Below are 26,687 nucleotides of genomic sequence, written 5' to 3'. Positions count from 1 at the left end.
ACTACCCTACAGCTAGTGTGTACCACCCTTGGGGGTGGGGCTCTTTTGCCACCATGCCTCTGCAGCCCCACTCTCTGCTCCTCTCACAACTGCCCCTCTGATGGCCCCAAACCTGCCCTGAAGATCATCTCTGTGTCCTCCAGCACTCCCTGCAGCTCCTTTGTGTGCCCTCTGCTCCCCCTGCGGCCACCTTGGCTAGAGGGGCAGGTTCCCCGCTTCCCCTCTATGTTCATCCAACCCCAGGGCTGACCCCGTGTGCTGCCTTCTAGTCTGTGTCCCTTGCATCCAGTCTATATGCCTTTTCATCTCCCTTGCCGCCCCTTTCTATCCCCCCACCCCATCTTTGCCCCCTCCCAATGCAGTCACTCTGTTTGGCCCTGCCTCCCCTCTGTTTGGCTTCTGACCCTCTCAAAGGCTCTGTATAGCCCCCCTGTGTCACCCTCTGCATCTCTTCTGTTGTGTTCTCAGCCTTGAATGAATCTGCTCTTTGTGGCCTGGCTCCTGCAGCCATGTGCTGCCGAGCCCTGCTACCCCTTCTCACCTACCTGCAGCCCCTGTGGTCCTGCTCCCCTGCAGTTCCTGTGTGCCCCCTGTTGCAAAGTCATCCTGTGGCCTGGGCACCCCCCAACTTTTTGCTGACTGGAACTGGTGGTAACTGACTCTGACTGACCCTGGGCTCTGTTTAACCAGGCCCGTGCCAGTGCCAAGCTAAAAGGAACACACTAGAATACAGTTAAGACACCCAACATACAATAGGGTACACTATGGCATGGTGGGGTACCCCCTGTAATTGGCATGACCTACCCCATAAGCCCCTAGTATGTAATAGGGCAGGGGATTGAATCTACCTAGAAGTCTCCAGTATCCTGGAGCATGGCAGTTTAGAGGCCAACAGATTTTCCGCACCAGCATTTGTGCAGTGCTGAAGCCTGGGGTCAGTTTAAAAGCATCTCTGGTAGCCAGGGCAGCTTTTAAACCTTAAATTGTGCCCAAACTCGACTTTGGGGGTAGGGGCCCTTTATAATGAAAAACCTACCATGTTTTTGCATATTAGGGACCCCCAGGGTCACCCCTAGGTATCCCAGGGGTGGGGGGTCAGTTATCTATAAGGAGCGCCCTTATAAAATGAGTTTTTATATGCCTGGGTAAAGTGAAATTTTACATCTCACTCCCCACATTGTGTTAAAGAGCTGCTCAAAATCGACTTTGATGCTAGAAGAATTGGGTAAGGATAATCTGCATGATTTCTGCAGATTCAGAACCCCTGAAGTCTCCCCTAGGTGCACAGGGGGTGGGGGTCCTATAGAAATTAGGGAAATACTTATAAAATATGGTTGTATAAGCCCTGGCACTACAAAAGAGGCCCCAGTCGTTTCCCTCCATTGCAAACCCCATGTCCCATAGGTTAAAATGGCAGGAAGTTATTGATTAATAAATATTGATAGGAGAGGACTAGCCGGACCATTAAAAGACATCCCAGAATGGTTATAGTAAATCCAACAATATTATATTGTTGAATTTCTCCTAAAGTGTACATACAAGAAGTTATAAGACTTTCTTGAATGTAAGTCCAAATTTAGCCTTCAAGTGGTCTGCCCTGATTGGTCAGAGTTAAGTGGATTAGCCAGGCTGCTTTGAAGAGTTGATAAGTAACCCCTCTGGTTAATCACTCTGCTGGGAGGGCAATGTGCTGGTCTATAGGAATGCCAGGCCAGGGGGTGGAGTTGTAAACCATCCGCTTCAAAGGTAGAGGGGAGGCCTGGGTTTCAGTCCACTTGGACAGTCTTGACCCAGAGTCAGGGCTAGGCTTAAGGAAGGTATGTGCAGATGGTAGGGGGAGAGTCCATGGAAATAAGCAATCCCAGGGGGTGTGTTTAGCCAGCTCTTACCTCCTTGCTGGGAAATCAGCAATTATGGATTTGGAAGAATGATGCACTCTGGGACAAACTAATGCCACACCACAGGATGTGATACATCAAACAATAGGTTCAGGGAGAGAGTCACGCACAAAAAATATATGATCCACCACATAAACTATCAATTGACAAACAGTGAGAAAAAATCAGTTAATGAATGAGACAGAATAATAGAAGAAGCCCTTAGAACAATATTTCAAATATTACAAAAACGTTATTTATTGAACATAATACAAAGAGATTTGACCTAAAAACAATTACTCTCAAGACAAAAGTGCTGGTATACTACAAAACACAAATCATAAACCAGACAAGTGGCACACAAAACAATTACATATTACGGTAAAAGAACAACAAAAACATAGATATTGCGTCCTTGATTCAATCCTGGCCACAGAAAGGCGTCGACGGCGTTTCGACCGCTATATTATTATACGGTCATCTTCAGGACTCCTAGTTTACTTGAGCGTTCTATATCTGTATAAAATCATAATGACCAATAATTCATTATGGTCATTCACAAGAATTCTTAAAAATTGTGGCAGTGACGTGTGGCAGCACACAGCGTCATAGAAACATCATGAAATATTGGCAGTGGATCAATTTCATCCAACCTGAATACCCTTCTAAATGGGCGATTCCGCACAAATGCCGGCCACCGATGATGTAGTGTTGAAGTTCGCCCGCTACAGGATGTGGTCATAACAATGAGGAGTTACCCTGCTCTCATTGGTCAGCAGTGACCTGATGCTTGACCCAGAGAATTTTGAATAAGTATCTGAGAGGGGCAGAGCCCTCCAGATCTGCTGCTTGAAACTTACTGAAGCAAGAAGTGCCCTGCTGAGAAGTTTTGCTGTGCAAAGATTTCTAAGGCCTGACCTCTGAAGACTGCACCAAGTGAAACTGCAGCCCTGTGGATTACCTTGCTGCCAAAGGACTCAAGATTTGAACTCCCTGCAAGTTACAGGTTAACAGAGCTCACCTGGACAGCCCCACAAAGAATTCAAAGCCTGGAGTGCCAGTGAATTTGTAAGGGTTTTGTTCAAGAGGATTGTGGAATTGAAGTTTCACACTTTCGGGGACCCTCTTGAAGATTCCAGAACCTTGGATTGCGTGTTGGATACTTTGGGACCCGCAAGCAGAACTTCAGGAAGGAGTTCTAACTGGACCCCGCTTGCTGAAGAAGGCGGCCCACTACAGTGGTGAGAATTCTTCAGAACAATTTATAAAGGTGTGTCCCTGACAGAGAAAACAAAATAACTTAAGGGGCACTGTTGGTTTCTAAGCACTAGAAAGTGACTAATCTTTAAAAATTCATATCTCTGGTTCCCTACAGTGGATTATTTTGGTGTTGGTGTTATTTAAAAGATACAAATATTACCTATTTTTATAAATTGGTGTTGGATTTTTATTTTGTGTTGTGTCTTAATTATTTACTGAAATGGTGTTTTTGAATACCTGTCTTTGAAGTTAAGCCTGTCTGCTCGCAGCCATGTTACCAAGGGTTGAGCAAAGGAATAATTTTCTAAGACCTATGCTGAGTCCTATCTTGTGTTAGTGGCCTTATTGCCAGTGGCAGACCTACATTTGCCCCTACCAATAATCCACTTTCCAACAACCCCCCCACCATCCCCCCACACACACACGCAATCTGTAACATTAGCAGTGGTGCATGAATGCACCGCCAGGTGAACCACTAAAATACAACAAACATAAGCCATAGGTCTCAGCTGTGGCCTGTGCTTCAGGCCTCACTCTACACTCTGCACTGTTTGCACCTTTCACCTCCACCAATCACAGCCTGCAGCCCTCACCTCCACCAACCACAGCCGGCAGCCCCCAGCTACATGGGTGTGCGTGCTGCATAAACCCAGAGTGCGCGTTGTCAATCAAAGCCAAGCGCACTCTGCGCCTGTGGCGCTGCGCCATGTCTATGCATGGGTATTGTATGCTCGTGCACATCCTGCAGCCGTGCGCCATTCTCATGCACTAAACGTAGAGGGTAGAACCTGTACTTACTACACCGAGCCCTCATGTGCAACAACCACAGCTGGTCGCAGGTCGCACACACTGCACAACTATCAGCCCTCGGCTGTGTGTCACTCAGTCACACCGCACACTAGACACATCTGACATGGCTTCCAGGACCAGGCCAAGGGTGGCATACTCACTCACTGACTCACAAAGATCGCCCTGCGCCTGCCACGCATGGCGTCAGCCTCAAGGGGAAAGAGTATTAACCAGGGTAGCATGAAAGGCTGAGTCAGCTGTTAGCATTTCAACATCCGACCTGTAGGCAAACTCAGATCTCACCAAGGATGCGTTTCCTCTGTGACAGCCTTCAGTGAACCTCGCCTTCTGAAGGCTCCGGTCCTGGCACGTCTTTAGACTCGTGGCATGGCGAGTACCTGCAGCGCAGAGGGTTCGTCACTGGACAGAGCTGATCACGTGCTCAGCATCCTGAGGGACAGATGTTCTTCACAGTCACATCCGGCAATGCCCCTGGAGGGTCACTTGAGGTGACAACACCGCCAGGAAGGTGCAAGCCCCTACGCCAGGGCCCGAGGGCTTCAACCAGGGGGGGTGCTCAAGTGATCCTGGGGGGGCACCAGGCTCTGGCCAAAAGAAGCATTATGCTGACAGACAGGACTTTAAGTGGTTTGAAAGAGGTGTGAGGGATATAATTAGGGCGTGGCTTTAAACGTGCAAGCTAAAAGTTTGTGCTTAGCATAGCGTGCCGACTGGTAATTTGCTGCTTCATTCATTGCATCCAGATATATAATGCAAGTAACATTACGCCTAAAACAAGTCAGGCCTGTTGGTTTTGCCAATGGTTGTTAGTCGCATAAGATAAATAAACAACAGCTACGGCTTCATTATACAGAATATTGAAAATGCTTCAGTTCTGAAATGATGAGACTGTGGAAGAACTATAACAAGTCTCTTATAAGTTACCTCTGCAGCAGTACCACCCTTCACTGCCTTTGATATGAAAACATTTTTTAAACGTTTTTATCCTGAGGGCGAGGACCGGTAAGATCTCCACTTTTAGCCTCTGTATTTTTTACAACTGCCAGTGCTGAGCACCAGCAGGACCCGGCCCACTTAAAGCCCTGCTAATAGAAGTGTTTTTTTTAAAGGAGAAAACATGAGCGACAGTAAGCCTCTGCGTCATGAGCCATCACAACATCGTTTGTCATTCATATCCTGTAGGGGAGTATGTGTCAAAAGGGAAGGGAAGGGACTCTAAATAGTCTTCAAACCATACCACCCCCTCCCACCCCCCATTTTTAATAATCACACTGTGGATACTTTCACACCATAGTAAGGCCAGAGTAGTACGCTTAGCAATCGTGTGTTTCATTGCATTTTTAAAACAGTAACAGAACTTACCTGCAATGTTTAGATAAGTCTGGACATATTTAAACATTGTCAATTTAATTTAATAGACACTGTGAAAGATTCTGAAGAGGACCCCGATTATTATTTATTTTTCCCACTTGGGGGTGGGGGGGTGTCAGGGGGCAGATTTACGAGCCCCTTGCACCCCTTTTACCCTGCCGTTGCGTCACTTTCGTGACGCGGCGGCGCAAAAGATGCACCATGCTGCGGGGTATTTACAACGTGACGCATCTCCCTGATGCGTCACGTTGTAAAGCCCTGCGCTAGAAGGTGGCGTTTATGGGCAGAGGGGGTTGGGCGGGGGGGGGGGGGGGTGGCAGGGCTTCCAGCACCGGAACGCCTCCTGAAAGTGGCTGAGTGAAATCTACAAGATTTCACGAAGTCACGTTTGGGCCCATGCTGCGTCAAAACCCTGCGCCTGCTTGAAGCAGGCGTAAAGATTGATGCAGCATTATGAGAAAATGGCCCCTCCAGAGCATTGCTGGAGCTGCGTCGTGCAACTCCAGCAATGTGCCGTCTTTCTGGCACAGATGCATCGCGCATCTGTGCCATTTTTGCCCCATGGTGCGCCGCATTGTAAATGCAGCGCATCCATGGTGGCGGAGGCATGGCGCACAATAACTGGTGCATCCCTGCTGATATGCAGAGATGCACCACAGAGTTTATCTTTCTTGGTAACAGAAGTCCCTTACAAAGGAAACCAGCTTAGATAGTTTGCCTGAAAAGATGACAGCATGCAAACTCTGGCGCAAAGCTACCTTTTCCGCAATACAAGCAGAACAAAGATCTTTTCTAATAAATATAAAGGATTATTAGTGGACATTATCCGGACGCACTCTGGAATGAGGTTCTAGGCTGCCGTCACGTTTGCTGGACCAACCCCACCTTGGAGATACCAACACCAGGAAACCGTGAGGAGATGAGATGTTTTGTCCTCCACAATTTCCTCCAAAGATTGTGTGCACAATGGAGAAGAAGAGCCACCATGTTGGATTAATGCCCCCGGAAACCCTTCCATTACAGGGTGACCCGGTGTCCAACCTTACCTGTATGTAGTTTGCCAGGTGCATGGCGAAGGCGTTCTGGGGGATATCCACGATGATGCAGGCCCCCATGTTGGAGGTGGTGTTGTGCATGTCGAACATGAAGTCGTGAGCGTCCGGAGAGCCCTTCGGACCGTAGGTTTTGTTAATTTCCTTCACTCGTTTGACCTCATAGGGCTCGTCTTCGGAGTCCGGAGCACTGCAAGGGGTAAAGGGAAGATCAGGAGATAGAATGGGGTATGTCTGGACAAATCCTTAACTATGGAGAACCAAGCAACAAAGTTAGCGGAAACCTGTCACGGCACCCTTAGGATGCTTAGAAAAATCCTATATCTCCTTCCCCCATCTTCCAAAAGAACAGTGACCCAGGTCTCATTCTATCCCGCCTGGACTACGGAAATTCATTGTACCTGGGAGCACCTGTCTGGAAACCGCAGGTTGTGCAGAACTTTGCGGCTTGGGTTCTGCATAACATCCCCCTGCACATCTCTGCTCTTCAAGCATTGATCTCCCTCCTTTGACTACTGGTAAATGTAAATGTAAATCCAGTACTTGTATAGCGCACGAATCACCCCAGAAGGGGTATCTCGGCGCTGGGGGCCAATGGGAAGATTAAACGAGCTAGTGCCCAGAGTCGCATGGTGCTGGGCAGACCCCTGCCGCCGAAGCCGGGGTTCGAACCGTGATCACCAGCGTCAGTCGCCCTGGCTGCGGCGCCACACCTGTCCCCACAGAATCTCATTTAAAACCTTCTGCATGGCTCATACGGCACTCCTGGACAAAGGCCCCGCGATTAACCGTCCCTGGATCACTCCCTACATGCCGAAAAGAACTTTGTGTTCCACCAGTGTATATAAATTACAAACAAAATCTGGTGGTCAAAGAAAAAAAGGCGCACTACTGATGTGTAACACCCCAAAAGAATCGTGCTCATTAGGTGAGAATAACATATGAGAAAGCGACCATTACGAAGTAGTCAGATTTCCATCAACTGCCAAGAGTGGCCAGTGTCATCATTTGGATATCCTTCCGTCCTACCACAGCACCTCTTGATCACAGAGGGAAATCATGTGGTTCGGATTTTGTACAAGTCACTGAAATCTCGACAGGACAAGCTAGAATGAAATAATGACCAACTTGGTCATCTACTTTCAAGATGTAAACATAGAATATCTATTAGATCAGGTGATGGATAGTGTTGGTGCAGTGCAAGTGAGTGAAGGTATAAAAAGGATATGGAAGAAAAAAACTTTTTATTACAATATCTCTCCCAAACCTTTTAAAAAACATGCAGAAGCACCTTGTAACAAATATGCCACTGATCAAAAAATGGTCGACTAGTTTCAGCCTGATGGTTCACTTGCCCAGGCTTTCTTCAGGCAGGACCTATGCTTTAAATAGCTACTGCATTTTTGAAAACGTACAATTGTGCATTATAATTATCCAACAATTACCTCAATACAGGCAGGATGATCTTCACACCTTTCTCAAAAGATGGTCTGCACCCTTCAACAATCTAGTATATTATTTGAATCTTGAAAGTAAAGATCTTACCAGATGACCACACAGTGACTCGGACGATAAAATATTGCGGCTTCACATTTCGCCGGAAAATACTAAAAGGGAATACATTGTTTTTTCTTGAGAACCTCGTCTACAAAATCTTTTTTAAATTATTTGACAGTTTTCGACATGGAAGGGACCACTACCGTGACGTTTATGAAATTTAATCTGCCCTGAAGAAGTCCGGTAACGGTTGAGCGCGTTGGCTATCTGCATTTTAAAGAGAATTGAATAAAGAATTGGATTGAATTGAGGAAGCCTCCGTTTACTGTTTCTTTAGAAAACTGATAATGATGAAATAGTGTGTATTCAATAAGATCTTTTCTTGCAAGATTCAAATAATGTACTAGATTGTTGAAAGGTGCAGACCATCTTTTGTGAATTCTGTTAAGTGAACCGGGTTTTCCTTGTTCCCCTTTAGGACCGTATAGGGATTGCGTTCCTGGTTACTAGCACCTTCTATAATGAATGAATGAATGGCATTTTGTACCGTGCATACTTCGCCCCAAGGGGCATCAAGGCGCAAAAAATAGACAGACAGAGAAGTCCAAGCTACCAGATAACAGGATCAAAAGACTGTTAAGAGCTCGATCCCTTGTACGCCTGGGAAAAAAGCCAGGTCTTCAGATGTTTCCTGAAAACCGCCTAAGAAGACTGGCTAGAAAGCTCTAGGGGAAGGGAGTTCCAAAGTTTTGGAGCCAAGGTGGAAAATGCTCTACCTCCCCATCTCACCTTAGCGAATCTGGGAACCGAAAGCATGTTCTTAGATGATGACCGGAGGGTTCTCGAGGGGGTGTAAACACACAGAAGAGACCTGATTCCCTTCGAGCCTGAGCCATGTATAGCACTGTGGGCCAGACAGAGAAGTTTAAAAGAGATCCTAGATGGAATCGGAAGCCAGTGAAGGTCCCTTCTGGCTATGGTTGCAGAAGAGAGTCTAGGAAGGTTTAAGACCATCCTGGCCGCAGCGTTCTGCACCATTTGAAGACGGTGGATGGAGCCTTTGCTGATGCCACTATAAAGGGCATTGCAATAATCTAGCCTAGATGAAACTAAGGCAATTGTTGCTTGTTTCCGAGCTACCAGGGACAGGTAGGGGGCGATTTTCCTAAGAATTCTAATTATGCCACAGCAAGTTGACACTGTCCTATTTACCTGGGAGTCGAATGATAAAGCTGGGTCAATTAAGATTCCAAGATTCTTGGCAGTAAGAGTGGGGCGGGGGCATTCTCCCAAGGACGGGGGCCACCAAAGATCTTGGCTCCCTCCAAAGACCATGATTTCAGTCTTTTCGCCGTTTAGTTTTAAGAAAATTACGGACTATCCATCGGGAGACTGCTTCCATACATGCTCTGAACTTGGGGGCAACATCGCTAGCTGGCTGGGTGATAAAAAAAAACACCGCAGATCCATTGATCACATCTAATTACAGGCCCATATCCCTTCTCCCAGCCCTTGCCAAAGTTTGCGAGAAAGCCGCATTCCCGCAACTGGAGAGGTTCGTGGAATCCTCAGAGACACTTCACCCAGCCCAATCAGGGTTCCGTACCTCTTTTAGTACAGAGACTGCACTTGTGGAGATGGCTGAGGCCATCAAGGAGTGCTTAGACGGAGGCGGCAGAGCGGCCCTAATTTTATTGGACCTCTCTGCCGCATTCGATACGGTGCCCCACCTCCAGCTTCTATCTAGGCTGGAGGATATCGGCATCTCTGGCACGGCACTAGGATGGATCAGGTCTTTTCTATCTGAACGGTCCCAACAGATCTGGCTATCCCCCCTATCACTCTTCTAACCGAAGGGTAGAGACTGGAGTACCACAAGGGTCGACCTTGAGTCCCCTTCTATTCAATGTTTATTTAACACCTCTGATCCGGCTGGCAGAGAACTTGGGAGCAAAGATTATGGCATACGCCGACGACACCCAACTTCTCTTCACCTGGAATAAAGAGAACATCTGTACTTCAGGAGTCCGCCATTGCCTATCCTCTGTATTTGCATGGCTAGCTAGAGCATGCCTCAAATGCAACGAGGACAAATCAGAAATCCTGCTCTACGGCCAATTTCCCACTGACTTAAAGGAGTCCATTTGGCCCAGCGAATCAACATGCCCCACAGGAGAGAGTGGGATAGCCAAGAATCTGGGCATCTGGTTTGGAGCCGACTTGTGTTTTCGTGACCAGATCTCGAGACTGGCGGGGACTTGCTTTGGAACCCTGACCACTCTTCGCAGATTATTTCCCCTTCTCCCCAAACGGCCAAAGAAACGGTAGCCAGAGCACTGGTGCTCTCCCGTCTGGACTACTCGAACGCCCTTTACATCGGGGCACCTGACTTTCTGATTAGAAAGCTACAGGTAGTCCAGAATGCAACGGTGAGACTCATCTATAACATCCAGAGGAGACTCAGCGTTCGCAAACAACTGAAGGAGCTTCACTGGCTTCCAGTGGCCCAAAGAGTGCGCTTTAAAACTCTGGTCCTCGTCTATAAAGCCCTGCATGGACCATGCCCTCCCTACCTTGCCAAAAGATTTACCTTCTACCTCCCGACCCGACAGCTGCGATCTACCTCTAGAAAGCAGGTGGTCGTCCCCAGATTCAAAAGAGTTCGCCTGGGGGGACAATCTCTGACGGTAAAGGGAGCTCAGATGTGGAACGCCCTGCCTGATGCTCTTAGACATGCTCCCAACCGGATCAATTTTAAAAAACTGCTAAAAACCCACCTTTTTATTGATCATGAATAGCTGATTACCTAATTACTCTGATTCAGTTTCCTACCCGCGCCAGGACAGTCTTGACTAACGGAGCGCGTAATAAATCTATATATAACATAACATAACATAACATAGATACCAGGATCTGAGTGTCATCGGCGTACGATAACACATCAAGACCAAAGGATCTTGCCACATTAGCAAGTGGGGTAACATAGATGTTAAATAATAAAGGGCTCAACGATGAGCCCTGAGGAACCCTACATTGCACTTCTTGAGAATCGGAAAGAAAATCGCCCATTTTAACTCTCTGCTCCCTATGATGAAGGAAGGAGGAGAGCAAACTAAGGGCAGAACCCTCTAACCCGATTTCCTTGAGCCTGGAGATCAGGATTGACGGGGACAAGGTATCAAAAGCTGCAGTGAAATCTAATAACACCCGCAGAGAAGAGTGTCCCCTGTCAACCTCAGACCGGATTTTATTGGTCACCACCGTGAGTGCAGACTCAGTACTATGGGCTGCCCGAAACCCATGTTGTGAGGAATCTAACAAGTTAGAATTCCTGATGAAGACAGATAGGTTACGATTTATATGAGACTCCAAGATCTTAGCAGGGGGAGGGATTAGGGAAATTGGACAATAGTTTTTCAGTATTCCCGGGTCAAGAGAGGGCTTCTTAAGCAATGGCTTGACAACGGCTGTCTTCCAAGGGGAGGGGAAAATCCCCTCGCTAATCGCCATGTTCATAACCTCTAGTAAAGGGGGAAGAACAGACCCTCTACAGGTCTTCAGAATTTTTAAAGGGCAAGGGTCGAGGGGCGAGCACGACTTGGTGGCATCGAGTAGGAGGTTGAGGTCATCTAGGGACAGGAGGGGGAAACACGTGAGCTGCCGTTTAGGTGGAGCATCAACTTCATCAACAGAAGGGGGAGTTGGTAAGAGGAGGGGACCTGTTGTGTTGGCATCGAGCTCAAGATTGCTGCTTTCAAGTGAACTATAGATATCCGCAATCTTAGAATGAAAGAAACTTGCTAAGTTATTACAGAGTTCCTGTGTTTGGATGGTGGGATCGGCTGTTTTAGGTGCTGAAAGAGAGTCGATTATATTAAGCAGTTCTCTTGAAGATTTAAGGGAGGCCGTGAGGTTGGTAAAATGGCACCTTTTTTCTTCGACAATCACCTTCTTGTAATCTCTGAGTAGGGATTTGTGCCAGGTTTCTCCCTGTAAGTCAGGACGAGCATTCCAAGACCTCTCTTGTCGTCTGCATTTCTGATGCATAGATCTTAAGCGGTCAGAAAACCAGGGTTGAGAAGGACTTTTTCGGGCTGAAAAGTGCCGTTTGGCCGGGGCAAGGGTGTCTATGGCACTGGCTAAGGCGCTGGAGAGATCAGAGGCAGCCCTGTTGGGATCAGCCAAGGAACTACAGCTAAGAGCATTCATGAAAGGTGACATAGTATCATCGGTGATTGCTCTGTAATTCCTTCTGGTTTCCCACACACTGCTCTTAGATTTATTACAGGGAGTGGAAATTACTTTTCAATGGAAAGGAAATGCCCAATGATCGGACCAAGAAAGAAAGATGGGTGTGCCAGTCGTAAGTCGAAAAGATGAAAGACAAAAAATATCAGAGGGTCAAGAACAACAAAGAAAAGAACGCCGGATACGCACCCACAAGGTACTCTTATCATGCCACGTGTATAATATAGAAACACAGGTCACCCCTGCACTAAACCCACAAAGTGGTCAGATAAGGATGCCCATCAGTCACCACACGGAACCGCCCTTCATCATTTGGGTTCCCTTAAAGACCACCATTGGCAATGACTATTGTCTTTCAGATGGAGGGCTTAGATTGTAGGAAGACCCTCACATGGTCAGACAGATCTTCCGCACCCTTATCTGACCACTTTGTGGGTTTAGTGCAGGGGTGACCTGTGTTTCTATATTATACACGTGGCATGCGGCGTTCTTTTCTTTGTTGTTCTTGACCCTCTGATATTTTTTGTCTTTCAGTATATGCATGGGGCGTATCAGAGTTTGGTCTTTAAAATCCCCTTTGACCCTCATAAATTGATTGTTGTTCTTCATCATTCTAAAAGATGCCATCCAGCGTATGGCCAGCCAAATGTGTAGGGCCATTTACCAGTTGGGCCAACCCGCATGCGGCTAAGCCGTCTACAAGTGCTAATGTGTCCTTAGCCTCTGAGGCCTCTAAATGTAAGTTGAAGTCGCCCAAGATTTATGGCTCGATAAGTTTAAGAATGTCCTGAGGGAAAGTCGTTCTAGGGCCGGGGGGGTCTATAACAAAGAATGCCCGAGAAGCAGGCTGAGGGGAGAAATTTAATAGAGAAATGCAGAGCCTCAAAGTTGTCAGAAGGCGAAGAAAGAGGCTCAATACGGCAGGTGAAAGTGTCTCTAAACAGGATTCCCAGCCCACGCCCCTATGACCAATCCTATCCATCCTGGACAGAATATAGCCCTCTGGAACTGCCTCCACCATATCTGGGCCTGAAGCTTCAGAACCCCAAGTTTCGGTGATAAAGACCCAGGGAGGCTTATTTTGAGAGACAAAGTCGTTGAAAGCAACATTATTACGGACCAAAGACCTAGCATTTAAAAGCAAGCCAGCCTCGTTAAGAAAATTAGGGGCAGGTGATTTGATTCCTGGTTTGGCCTGTTTTCTATGATGATAATGTCGTGGGCGTGTAGATCTCCTGGCCCCTTTACAACATTGAGTGTTGACAAGAATCTCAGGAGGAAAAGGAAAATGGCACAGCTTAAATGGGGGTCTAAGTGCAAGAAGTGTGGCATGAGAGTACAGCTATATAACCTTATATGTGTGATATTTAATAGTGGTGCAGGCGTTTTTTGCCTTAATCCCTAAATCTTGTTGCTGATCTTCACACCTGTAGGTGAGGTATTGGCCTCACCTCACCTGGTAACCACTCAGGTATATGAGACACCGCCCTCTCCGTCGGTGCCTCAAGCTTCTCCTGAGATCGTGGGAGGTGACCTCCCACAAATGCAAATGCAGTAGCTATTTTAAGTAGTTACTTGTGGTTTTGCATGCCTTTGATTCACCTTGACACCCTCACGGGTGAGTAGCGCGCTTTATAAACCCCTGATTGATTGATTGATTGGTGACCAGTGTTTGCGTTCACTTGAGGGAGGCCACTCTAGGAATGATGTGGAAGAAAGTGGAGCTTGTGTGTAGACAGTTGGTGCCTCCAGGACTGGGTCTTGTCAATGGTGTTGTGTGTGGGTAGGTCCTTCTGGTTCTGCAGGCCTTTGATTCACCTTGAGACCCTCACGGGTGAGTAGCGCGCTTTATAAACCCCTGATTGATTGATTGGTGAACAGTATTTGCGTTCACTTGAGGGAGGCCACTCTAGGAATGATGTAGTGGAAGAAGGTGGAGCTTGTGTGTAGACAGTTGGTGCCTCCTGGACTGGGTCTTGTCAATAGTGTTGTGTGTGGGTAGGTCCTTCTGGTTCTGCAGCCCTTTGGTGGACCAGTGTTTGCGTTCACTTGAGGGAGGCCACTCTAGGGATGATGTAGTGGAAGAAGGTGGAGCTTGTGTGTAGACAGTTGGTGCCTCCTGGACTGGGTCTGGTCAATGGTGTTGTGTGTGGGTAGGTCCTTCTGGTTCTGCAGCCCTTTGGTGGACCAGTGTTTGCGTTCACTTGAGGGAGGCCACTCTAGGGATGATGCTCCAGAGGAAGAAAGTGATAGCAGTGGAGACAGAGAGGGATGGGGTGATACTCACTCTAACACCTGCATTTTGAAGCTGCGGTTCAGGTCCTGATCTATGTAACGTACGCACTTCTCCGTGGCGCGTGGGTTGGCGATGAAGGCTGAGGCACTGAAGGTGGAACGCTGCAGCTCAGAAGGGTCTTTAATCCAGTGCTTGGCAAGGAAGACCCCCGACATTTCATTGCCATGGGTGGCCCCGCTCACGACAACACGAGTCAGGGGCTTTAAGGGTGCTGGTGCTGTCATCGTAACAGCAGGATATGACCCTGCAAAGACAAAGGGGCCACAAGACCATTGGTTAGTCGTCATGGATTGACTCATGAGCGCCTCGACCAACAGTGAACAAAAGGCGCCTGTTGTAACCTACTGTTGTTGTAATACATTCTCTGCCCCCTGCTCCTCTCCATAGATCCTCTCCATTCATTCATTCATTCATTCATTCATTCATTCAGCCAGCCATGCTCAGAAAGGCAGGCATACACACAGGACAACCTATACATGCACAACGACATACAGGCCCACACGCCAACATGCAACCAGGTATGCACACTGTCCAGAAGACATTTGTACCCTCATCCGTTCATTCATTACTTTAACCATGCACAGAGACACAGCACACATGCACATAGAGACAGCACGCGTACCGAGAGACAGCACACACGCACGGAGAGACAGCACGCTTACAGAGAGTCAGCACACACGCACAGCGAGACAGCACAGACGCACAGAGAGACAGCACAGACGCACAGAGAGACAGCACACACGCACGGAGAGACAGCACACATGCACGGAGAGACAGCACACATGCACGGAGAGACTGCACACAAGCACAGAGAGACAGCACACATACACAGAGAGACAGCACACATGCATGGAGAGACAGCACACACGCACAGAGACAGCACACATGCACAGAGAGACAGCACACATGCACAGAGAGACAGCACACATGCACAGAGACAGCACACATGCAGAGAGACAGCACACATGCACAGAGACAGCACACATGCACGGAGAGACAGCACATATGCACAGAGAGACAGCACACACGGACAGAGAGACAGCACGCTTACAAAGAGACCGCACGCATTCACAGAGAGACAGCACACACGCACGGAGAGACAGCATGCTTACAGAGAGACAGCACACATGCACAGAGAAACAGCACACACGCACGGAGAGACAGCACGCTTACAGAGAGACAGCACACACGCACAGACAGCACACACGCACAGAGAGAACAACACACACGCATAGAGAGACAGCACACACGCATTGAAAGACAGCACACACGCACGGAGAGACTGCACAAACGCTCGGAGAGACAGCACACTTACAGGGAGACAGCACACACGCACAGAGAGACAGCACACAAGACAGCACACACGCACAGAGAGACAGCACACACGCACAGAGAGACAGCACACATGCACAGAGAGACAGCACGCATGCACAGACAGCACACATACACAGAGAGACAGCACACATGCACAGAGAGACAATCCACATGCACAGAGAGACAGCACACACGCAGGGAGAGACAGCACGCTTACAGAGAGACAGCACACACGCACAGAGAGACAGCACACACGGACAGCGAGACAGCCCACATGCACAGAGACAGCACACACGCGCAGAGAGACAGCACCCAAACACGCGCAGAGAGACAGCACCCAAACACGCACAGAGAGACAGCACCCACGCACAGAGAGATAGCACCCACGCACAGAGAGACAGCACACACGCACAGAGAGACAGCACACACGAACAGAGAGACAGCACACACGCACAGGGAGACAGCACACACGCACAGCGAGACAGCCCACATGCACAGAGAGACAGCACACATGCACAGAGAGACAGCACACATGCCAGAGAGACAGCACACACGCACAGAGAGACAGCACACATGCACAGAGAGACAGCACACATGCACAGAGAGACAGCACACATGCCAGAGAGACAGCACACACGCACAGAGAGACAGCACACATGCACAGAGAGACAGCACACATGCACAGAAAGGTACCCATGCACAGAGAGACAGCACACATGCACGTAGAGACAGTACGCTTACAGAGAGACCGCACACATGCACAGAGAGACAGCACACACTCACAGAGAGGCAGCACAAATGCACAGAGACAGCACACATACACAGAGAGACAGCACACATGCACAGAAAGGCACCCATGCACAGAGAGACAGCACACATGCATGGAGAGACAGTACGCTAACAGAGAGACAGCACACATGCACAGAGAGACAGCACACATGCACAGAGAGACAGCACAAACGCACAGAGAGACAGCACAAACGCACAGAGAGACAGCACACATGTACGGAGAGACAGCACGCCTACACAGAGACAGCACACACGCACGGAGAGACAGCACACATGCACAGAAAGACAGCACACACACACAGAGAGACAGCACACACACACGGAGCGACAGCACACACACACACAGAGACAGTTCACACGCACAGAGAGACAGCACGCTGACAAAGAGACAGCACACTCGCACAGAGAGAAAGCACACACGCAGAAAGACGGCACACATGCACTGAGAGACAGCACACACACATGGAGAGAAAGCACGCTTACAGAGAGACAGTACACACTCACAGCGAGACAGCACACACAGAGACAGCACACATACACAGAGAGACAGCACACATGCACAGAGAGGCAGCACCCATGCACGGAGAGACAGCACACATGCACGGAGAGACAGCACACATGCACAGCGAGACAGCACACATGCACGGAGAGACAGCAGGCTTAAAGAGAGACAGCACACATGCACAGAGAGACAGCACACACGCACGGAGAGACAGCACACATGCACAGAGAGACAGCACACGCGCACAGAGACAGCACGCTTACAGAGAGACAGTACACATGTACAGAGAGACAGCACACACGCACCTAGAGACAGCACACATGCACAGAGAGAAAGCACACACGCACAGAGAGACAGCACGCTTACAGAGAGACAGCACACATGCACAGAGACAGCACACAAGCACAGAGAGACAGCACGCTTACAGAGAGACAGCACACATGCACAGAGACAGCACACACGCACAGAGAGCACGCTTTCAGAGAGACAGCACACATGCACAGAGACAGCACACATGCACAGAGAGACAGCACACGTGCACAGAGAGACAGCACACGTGCACAGAGAGACAGCACGCTTACAGAGAGACAGTACACATGCACAGAGAAACAGCACACACTCACAGAGCGACCGCACGCTTACAGTGAGACAGCACACATGCACAGAGAGGCAGTACACACGCACGGAGAGACAGCACACCTACAGAGAGACAGCACACATGCACTGACAGACCGCACACACGCACAGAGAGACAGCACGCACGCACTGAGAGACAGCACACATGCACAAAGAGACAGCACACAAGACAGCACACACACGCAGAGACAGCACACATGCACAGAGAGACAGCACACATGCACAGAGAGACAGCACACATGCACAGAGAGACAGCACACATGCACAGAGAGACAGCACCCACGCACAGAGAGACAGCACACACGCACAGAAAGACAGCACACACGCACAGAGAGACAGCACACACGCACAGAGAGACAGCACACATGCACAGAGAGACAGCACACATGCACAGAAAGGCACTCATGCACAGAGAGACAGCACACATGCACAGAGAGACAGTAAGCTTACAGAGAGACAGCGCACACGGACAGAGAGACAGCACACACGCACAGAGAGACAGCACACATGCACAGAGAGACAGCACACATGCACAGAGAGACAGCACACATGCACAGAGAGACAGCACACACGCACAGAGAGACAGCACACATGCACAGAGAGACAGCACACATGCACAGAGAGACAGCACACATGCACAGAGAGACAGCACGCTTACAGAGACAGTACACATGCACAAAGAAACAGCACACACTCACAGAGCGACAGCACGCTTACAGTGACACAGCACACATGCACAGAGAGGCAGTACACACGCACGGAGAGACAGCACGCCTACAGAGAGACAGCACACATGCACTGACAGACCGCACACACGCACAGAGAGACAGCACGCACGCACAGAGAGACAGCACACATGCACAAAGAGACAGCACACAAGACAGCACACACACGCAGAGACAGCACACATGCACAGAGAGACAGCACACATGCACAGAGAGACAGCACACATGCACAGAGAGACAGCACCCACGCACAGAGAGACAGCACCCACGCACAGAAAGACAGCACACACGCACAGAGAGACAGCACACACGCACAGAGAGACAGCACACACGCACAGAGAGACAGCACACATGCACAGAGAGACAGCACACATGCACAGAAAGGCACTCATGCACAGAGAGACAGCACACATGCACAGAGAGACAGTAAGCTTACAGAGAGACAGCGCACACGCACAGAGAGACAGCACACATGCACAGAGAGACAGCACACATGCACAGAGAGACAGCACACATGCACAGAGAGACAGAACACATGCACAGAGAGACAGCACACATGCACAGAAAGGCACTCATGCACAGAGAGACAGCACACATGCACAGAGAGACAGTAAGCTTACAGAGAGACAGCACACACGCACAGAGAGACAGCACACATGCACAGAGACAGCACACATACACAGAGAGACAGCACAGACGCACAGAGAGACAGCACACATGCACAGAAAGGCACTCATGCACAGAGAGACAGCACACATGCACAGAGAGACAGTAAGCTTACAGAGAGACAGCGCACACGCACAGAGAGACAGCACACACACACACACAGAGACAGCACACATGCACAGAGACACAGCACACATCCACAGAGACACAGCACACATCCACAGAGACACAGCACACATCCACAGAGACACAGCACACATCCACAGAGACAGCACACATGCACAGAGAGACAGCACACGTGCACGGAGAGACAGTACGCTTACAGAGAGACAGTACACATGCACTGAGAGACAGCACACACGCACAGAGAGACAGCACACACGCACAGAGAGACCGCACACACGCACAGAGAGACGGCACACATGTACGGAGAGACCGCACGCTTACAGAGAGACATAACACATGCACGGAGAGACAGCACACACGCACGGAGAGACAGCACACACGCACAGAGAGACAGCACACACGCACAGAGAGACAGAACACATGCACAGAGAGACAGAACACATGCACAGAGACAGCACACATACACAGAGAGACAGCACACATGCACAGAAATGCACCCATGCACAGAGAGACAGCACACTTGCACAGAAAGGCACACATGCACGGAGAGACAGTATGCTTAAAGAGAGACAGCACACACGCACAGAAAGACAGCACACACGCATAGAGAGACAGCACACATGCACAGAGACAGCACACATGCACAGAAAGGCACCCATGCACAGAGAGACAGCATACATGCAGACACACACAGTGACAGGCAACACAGCCATACAAGGATGAGTTAAAGAGCAAACGGCCACAGGGTCTAAGGAGCGGTCTGATGGCCAGACGGGTGAAAGAATGAAATGAACGGACGGACATACGGTTGCAAGCCTGAAACGGACGGACAGATGCATGGATGGACAGACGGATGAAAGCCTGACAGAAGGACATATCATTGGTACTGGAGTGATACAGGCTTAATCTACGCTTCATGTTTAGACCATGTATGTAGGTAATATCATTCGAGCTGAAGAATGGTTTGCAGGGTTGACCCCATGCCTGCGGGGTTATGGAAGACTACAGCCCCCATGCCCATCCAATGCCAGGCCTCTCTGGATGGATCAAGTGAAGCATGCCCATTCTATCATTGGCCTCTTCTGTATACATACATATGCGGCAGGACAGCAGCCCGAATCTATTCCTTGTGAGGTAGTTCATTAGTCGTGCAAAGCCATACACCCCGTTTGATGTTGACAAGACACTTTTCACATGTTCCTCCTTTCACTGAAACCATTGGTGGCTTGCATCACATGACTGAAAACTTTAAACGTTTCTAATGGAAGTTACTGCCCTCTTCTCACCTTTCACCCCGCCCCCCCCCCCCCGCCCCCCTCCGCCCGGCACCTTACATTTCCCTGCACACTCGAAGTGTGCAGTACAATAAATCACTTTAACAGGGCTTCAGGGACCCTAAGAGCGAGTGACGCACTTACATTTTGATACATACTTCCGTCGGGCCCTGCATTCGCATATACACATGCTATTACAACAGGCTGGCCCAAAATTGACTCCTTGTAGACATAACCACTTTTTTTTTAACTGCGCCATCAACTAAACTAGAAGATGCAACATTAGCATCGTAAAAAAAAAACGGTGTAAGAATTGTGGGCTGTTCATTCAAAATAGCAAAGCCCGCTCAAATAAAAGCCATTTCATTCGGCCTTTTCTTGTAATGTAAATGCCCCCCACACAGGGGTGGTGTCCGAAGGCTTCTGCTTATTTCCTAAACACATCGTGGGGAAGCGCCGGGCCTGAGCCAGCAGAATGTGACCCATAAAATATTACCAAATATCACAATCATATCTTGTATAGTGCTCTTGCTGCTATCTACACGGCCTCGCAGCGCTTTCAACAATCTGCGAGGGACTTTATAAATGGTTCCATAGCACCTGCCACGGTCGGATTCAGCTTACTATGTTTAGCGAATACTAGATTTACAAGCCCTTTGCGTCATTTTTTTAACATGGGAAAAATGACGCAAAAGAGGCGCAAGGAGCTTGTAAATTTGTGGGGCAGGTTTACAAGCCCCTTGCGCCACTGTTGTGTCATTTTTTTAACATGGGCAAAATGACGCAAAAGAGGCGAAAGGAGCTTGTAAATTTGTGGGGCAGGTTTACAAGCCCCTTGCGCCACTTTTGCGTCATTTTTTTAACATGGGCAAATGGCGCAAAAGAGGCGCAAGGGGCTTGTAAATCTGCCCCCTGCGTTCTTCTGGTCGGGTGTTACCACCGATGCTGCTGGAGTGAGGCTTATCTCACAATAAGATTTCAACCCCTACCTCCCCCCGCACCCTGGTGCAGAGCACTAGCCTGGGCTTATAGGGAGAGGCAGGGGCCAAGAAAGGGATACCACAGCCCCCCACCCACCCCACCAGTCACATTCCTAACCCAAGCTTCACTCACTTCCGGCGGATTTTAGGCAGGGCCACTAGAATTATGGGATTGTAGTCTCCGAAGAATTTCGCATAATTAGAGATTTGCCGCATAATCCACCCTCTGCAGCATAATCTGCTGATTTTAACAAAAACAAATTTTAGAACAAACGGTAAAAAAATGATTTAAAAGTGCATCGCCTCGTGTTGCCGAAGGCCCTTTGCAAAACAAGACTAGTTACCTTTCAATTGTTTATTATTATATATTTGGGTATTTAACTGGTACAAACAAGCTGCAACCAATGCCCAGGCAGTGTTAACAAGTTTAATCCCAAGGCTCCAAACAAGACTTAAGCTATCACTCTAACTTGTGCAAGACCCCACCCAAGACTCCAAACAAAAATACTTAAGCTATCACTTTAACTTGTGCAAGACCCCACCCAAGGCTCCAAACAAGACTTAAGCTATCACTATAACTTGTGCAAGACCCCAACCAAGGCTCCAAACAAGACTTAACCTATCACTATAACTTGTGCAAGACCCCACCCAAGGCTCCAAACAAGACTTAACCTATCACTATAACTTGTGCAAGACCCCACCAAAGGCTCCAAATAAGATGTAAGCTATCACTATAACTTGTGCAAGAACCCACCCAAGGCTCCAAACAATACTTAAGCTATCACTATAACTTGTGCAAGACCCCAACCAAGGCTCCAAACAAGACTTAACCTATCACTATAACTTATGCAAGACCCCACCCAAGGCTCCAAACAAGACTTAACCTATCACTATAACTTGTGCAAGACCCCACCAAAGGCTCCAAATAAGATGTAAGCTATCACTATAACTTGTGCAAGAACCCACCCAAGGCTCCAAACAATACTTAAGCTATCACTATAACTTGTGCAAGACCCCACCCAAGGCTCCAAACAAGACTTAACCTATCACTATAACTTGTGCAAGACCCCACCCAAGGCTCCAAATAAGATGTAAGCTATCACTTTAACTTGTGCAAGACCCCACCCGAGGCTCCAAACAAGACTTAAGCTATCACTATAACTTGTGCAAGACCACACCCGAGGCTCCAAACAAGACTTAAGCTATCACTATAACTTGTGCAAGACCCCACCCAAGGCTCCAAACAAGACTTAACCTATCACTATAACTTGTGCAAGACCCCACCCAAGGCTCCAAATAAGATGTAAGCTATCACTATAACTTGTGCAAGAACCCACCCAAGGCTCCAAACAATACTTAAGCTATCACTATAACTTGTGCAAGACCCCACCCAAGGCTCCAAACAAGACTTAACCTATCACTATAACTTGTGCAAGACCCCACCCAAGGCTCCAAATAAGATGTAAGCTATCACTTTAACTTGTGCAAGACCCCACCCGAGGCTCCAAACAAGACTTAAGCGATCACTATAACTTGTGCAAGACCCCACCGAGGCTCCAAACAAGACTTAAGCTATCACTATAACTTGTGCAAGACTCCACCCAAGGCTCCAAACAAGGCATAAACTATTCCAATAATTTGTTCAAGGCCCCACACAAGGCTTAAGCTATCACTATAACTTGTGCAAGACTACACCCAAGGCTCCAAACAAGACTTAGGCTATCACTATAACTTATGTAAGACTCCAACACAGGCTCCACCCAAGACTTGAGCTATCATTATAACTTGTGCAAGACCCCACCCAAGGCTCCAAACCAACTGTAAGCTATCACTATAACTTGAGCAAGGCTCCAAACAAGACTAAGCTATCACTACAGCTTGTGCAGTGAGCACAGTGGTCATGCATTCACGGTCTCTGCAAAGCTGGGATACCAGCAATTCTTTTTTTATCACCTTATAGCACAAATAACTACACAAGAGGATTTAAAAAAGTGTGATGTAGAAGTTTAGAAAGCACGGAGTAAAGTAACAAGGAAACCATTGCAGCTGGATGAGGTGAGAAGAGGGGAGACAGGGAGGAAGAGGATCAGTGACTGGGGGCTGGAGGTACCTGTACACAGGAGAGTTCATGGGTATTGACAGACAGACAGAGAAACAGATAGACGGACATCAGACAGACAGGCAGATGATGGTGTGCCTTCAAGAACACTGACAAGGTTTGTTAGTGATTCATAGGGTAATTGTTGAGTGGAAATAGAAATTAAGGCAGACACGAGAGACAGAGACGTGTATGAAATAAAACAACAGATACAAAGACAGGAACTCAGATGTAAAACTAAGGCATAGTGACAGAGATGATACAATGACAGAGGGGGATAGAAGGAAAGAAAGCCAGGCAGCACAGGTGTCGAGATAAAAAAATAGAGACAGAGGAATAAAATGGATGCAAGACAAAGAGGTAAAGACATACAGTGATCAACAAATCGACACAGACAGAGAGGCAGATAGAGGTAAAGAAAAGATAAGGATACATGAAAGCAAAGGTGGAAAGAAGATAGAGAGGGTGAGAAGATCATGGGAGAGTTTATTCAGAAAAGACAATACTCACTGATCAGAAGACTGGAGTCGTAATACAGAAGACGTTCAACTCTCAAACAAAGAAGACACCACGAAATAAGCAATGAGCTTACTTATAGTAAAGACCAAAGGGAAGTGAAAACCGAAGGAGGAAGACACGTTAAGATTGTTTCAGCAAATAAGAGTTTACTTCCACAAAGAGAAGCAGGGAGCCCCGAGACCGCGAGTCAGAAATGGAGGAGAAGGAATGACCCAAAATAGATGGACAGATTCCTCAAGAGCTGAGGCCCAGATGGCCGTGTTGCATCACTGGCATTAGAGACTCCATTGCCCAAGAAGAGGATGAAATCAACAAAGCACGAACCAATTAATGCACTCACCACTGTCTCACCAGAGGATGGAATCAACAAAGCACGAATCAATTAATACACTCACCAGTGTCCCACCAGAGGATGGAATCAACAAAGCACATATCATTTAATGCACTCACTAGTGTCTCACGAGAGGATGAAATTAACAAAGCACTGATCAATTAATGCACTCACCAGTGTCTCATGAGAGGATGAAATCAACAAAGCACGGATCAATTAATGCACTCACCACTGTCTCACCAAAGGATGAAATCAACAAAGCACGAATCAATAAACGCACTCCCCAGTGTCTCACTAGATGATGGAATCAACAAAGCACGAATCAATTAATACACTCACCACTTTCTCACAAGAGGATGAAATCAACAAAGCACGAATCAATTAATGCACTCACCACTGTCTCACCAAAGGATGAAATCAACAAAGCACGAATCAATAAACGCACTCACCACTGTCTCACCAGAGGATGAAATCAACAAAGCACAAATCAATTAATGCACTCACCAGTGTCACACAAGAGGATGGAATCAACAAAGCACTAATCAATTAATACACTCACCAGTGTCTCACCAGAGGGTGACACCAACAAAGCACCAATCAATTAATACACTCACCACTGTCTCACCTGAGGATGAAAACAATATAGCACGAATCAATTAATGCACTCACCAGTGTCTCACAAGAGGATGGAATCAACAAAGCACCAATCAATTAATGCGCTCACCACTGTCTCACCAGAGGATGGAATCAACAAAGCACGAATCAATTAATTCCCTCACCACTGTCTCACCCGAGGATGGAATCAACAATGCACAAATCAATGAATGCACTCACCAGTGTCTCACCAGAGGATGGAATCAACAAAGCACGAATGCACTCACCACTGTCTCACTAGAGGATGAAATCAACAAAGCACAAATCAATTAATGCACTCACCAGTGTCTCACAGGAGGATGAAATCAACAAAGCACGAATCAATAAATGCACTCACCAGTGTCTCACCAGATGATGGAATCAACAAAGCACGAATCAATTAGTACACTCACCACTGTCTCACCAGAGGATGAAATCAACAAAGCACGAATCAATTTATGCACTCACCAGTGTCTCACAAGAGGATGGAATCAACAAAGCACAAATCAATTAATGCACTCACCACTGTCTCACCAGATGATCTAATCAACAAAGCACAAATCAATTAATGCACTCACCAGTGTCTCACAAGAGGATGAAATCAACAAAGCACAAATCAATTAATACATTCACCACTGTCTCACCAGAGGATGGAATCAACAAAGCACAAATCAATTAATGCACTCACCACTGTCTCACAAGAGGATGGAATCAACAAAGCACAAATCAATTAATGCACTAACCACTGTCTCACAAGAGGATGGAATCAACAAAGCACGAATCAATCAATGCACTCACTAGTGTCTCACGAGAGGATGAAATCAACAAAGCACGGATCAATTAATGCACTCACGAGTGTCTCATGAGAGGATGAAATCAACAAAGCACAAATCAATTAATACACTCACCAGTGTCTCAACAGAGGATGGAATCAACAAAGCACGAATCAGTTTATTTATTTATTTATTTATTTTTAGCAATTTTTAAAGCGCAAACAAATACCCGTTAGGGTGTCTCGGCGCTAGTTCACAGAACTCACTAGAGGGTGTCAGGGGAATCTAGACTGTGGGGTAGGAGGAAGAGAATAGCCATGTTTTGAGGCTTTTACGAAATTTTAGAATAGTGGGAGCAGTTTTGATGTGGAAAGGTAGAGTGTTCCACAATTTGGCCGTGGCGATGGTAAATCGTCTGTCTCCCCAGTTGACCTTTTTGGTTCGATGGACTTTTAACAGAAAAGCTGAAGAGGACCGTAGAATTCTAAGTTGTTCAACTGGACGAAGGGCTTCTTTTAAAAACTGTGGTCCAGTATTATTCAGGGTTTTGTACGCTATACACATAGCTTTAAATTTAATTCGGCTCCTGATGGGGAGCCAATGGAGTTTTCTGATGAACGGGGAAACAGATGAGAATTTAGGGATAGACAGTAGCGTTCTGGCTGCAGCATTTTGTACTGATTGTAATTTGTTGAGAACTCCTTCCTGCGCATTCAAAAAAAGTGAATTGCAATAATCGGTTCTCGAGAACACTAATGTACTGATGAGAGTCTTTCCTGCTGATTGTGGAAGGTATGGAAGGAGTTTTTTTATTTTTTTGAGGGTGTAGAAAGCCGATGAAACGACGGCGTTGGCATGGTGGTGAAACGTCAGCTTGTTGTCAAAAATGACTCCCAAGTTGCGAACTTTT

At 47.7% G+C, this 26,687-nt stretch overlaps 1 protein-coding gene and 1 long non-coding RNA gene across 2 annotated transcripts in view; one reads left to right on the top strand and one right to left on the bottom strand.

The window, feature by feature from the left end:
- Nucleotides 1–24,771, bottom strand: part of LOC147666513 (N-acyl-aromatic-L-amino acid amidohydrolase (carboxylate-forming)-like) — a 72,461-nt gene extending 47,690 nt beyond the window's left edge. The window contains exons 1-3 of the mRNA XM_086949024.1: nt 24,032–24,771; nt 14,403–14,655; nt 6,365–6,560 (exon numbers count right to left, since the gene is read on the bottom strand). Coding sequence (XP_086805150.1) covers nt 6,365–6,560; nt 14,403–14,635 — 429 coding nt within the window. The 5' untranslated portion in view covers nt 14,636–14,655; nt 24,032–24,771. The remainder of the gene's footprint in view (nt 1–6,364; nt 6,561–14,402; nt 14,656–24,031) is intronic.
- Nucleotides 1–26,687, top strand: part of LOC147666512 (uncharacterized) — a 152,794-nt gene that overhangs the window by 17,095 nt on the left and 109,012 nt on the right. The gene's annotated exons all lie outside the window — the stretch shown is intronic.

Source organism: Lissotriton vulgaris, unplaced genomic scaffold (genome assembly GCF_964263255.1).
Source record: "Lissotriton vulgaris unplaced genomic scaffold, aLisVul1.2 SCAFFOLD_440, whole genome shotgun sequence".
NCBI lineage: Eukaryota > Metazoa > Chordata > Amphibia > Caudata > Salamandridae > Lissotriton > Lissotriton vulgaris.
Note: the sequence above shows the minus strand (reverse complement) of the source record. Positions and strands in the feature narration are given on the sequence as shown.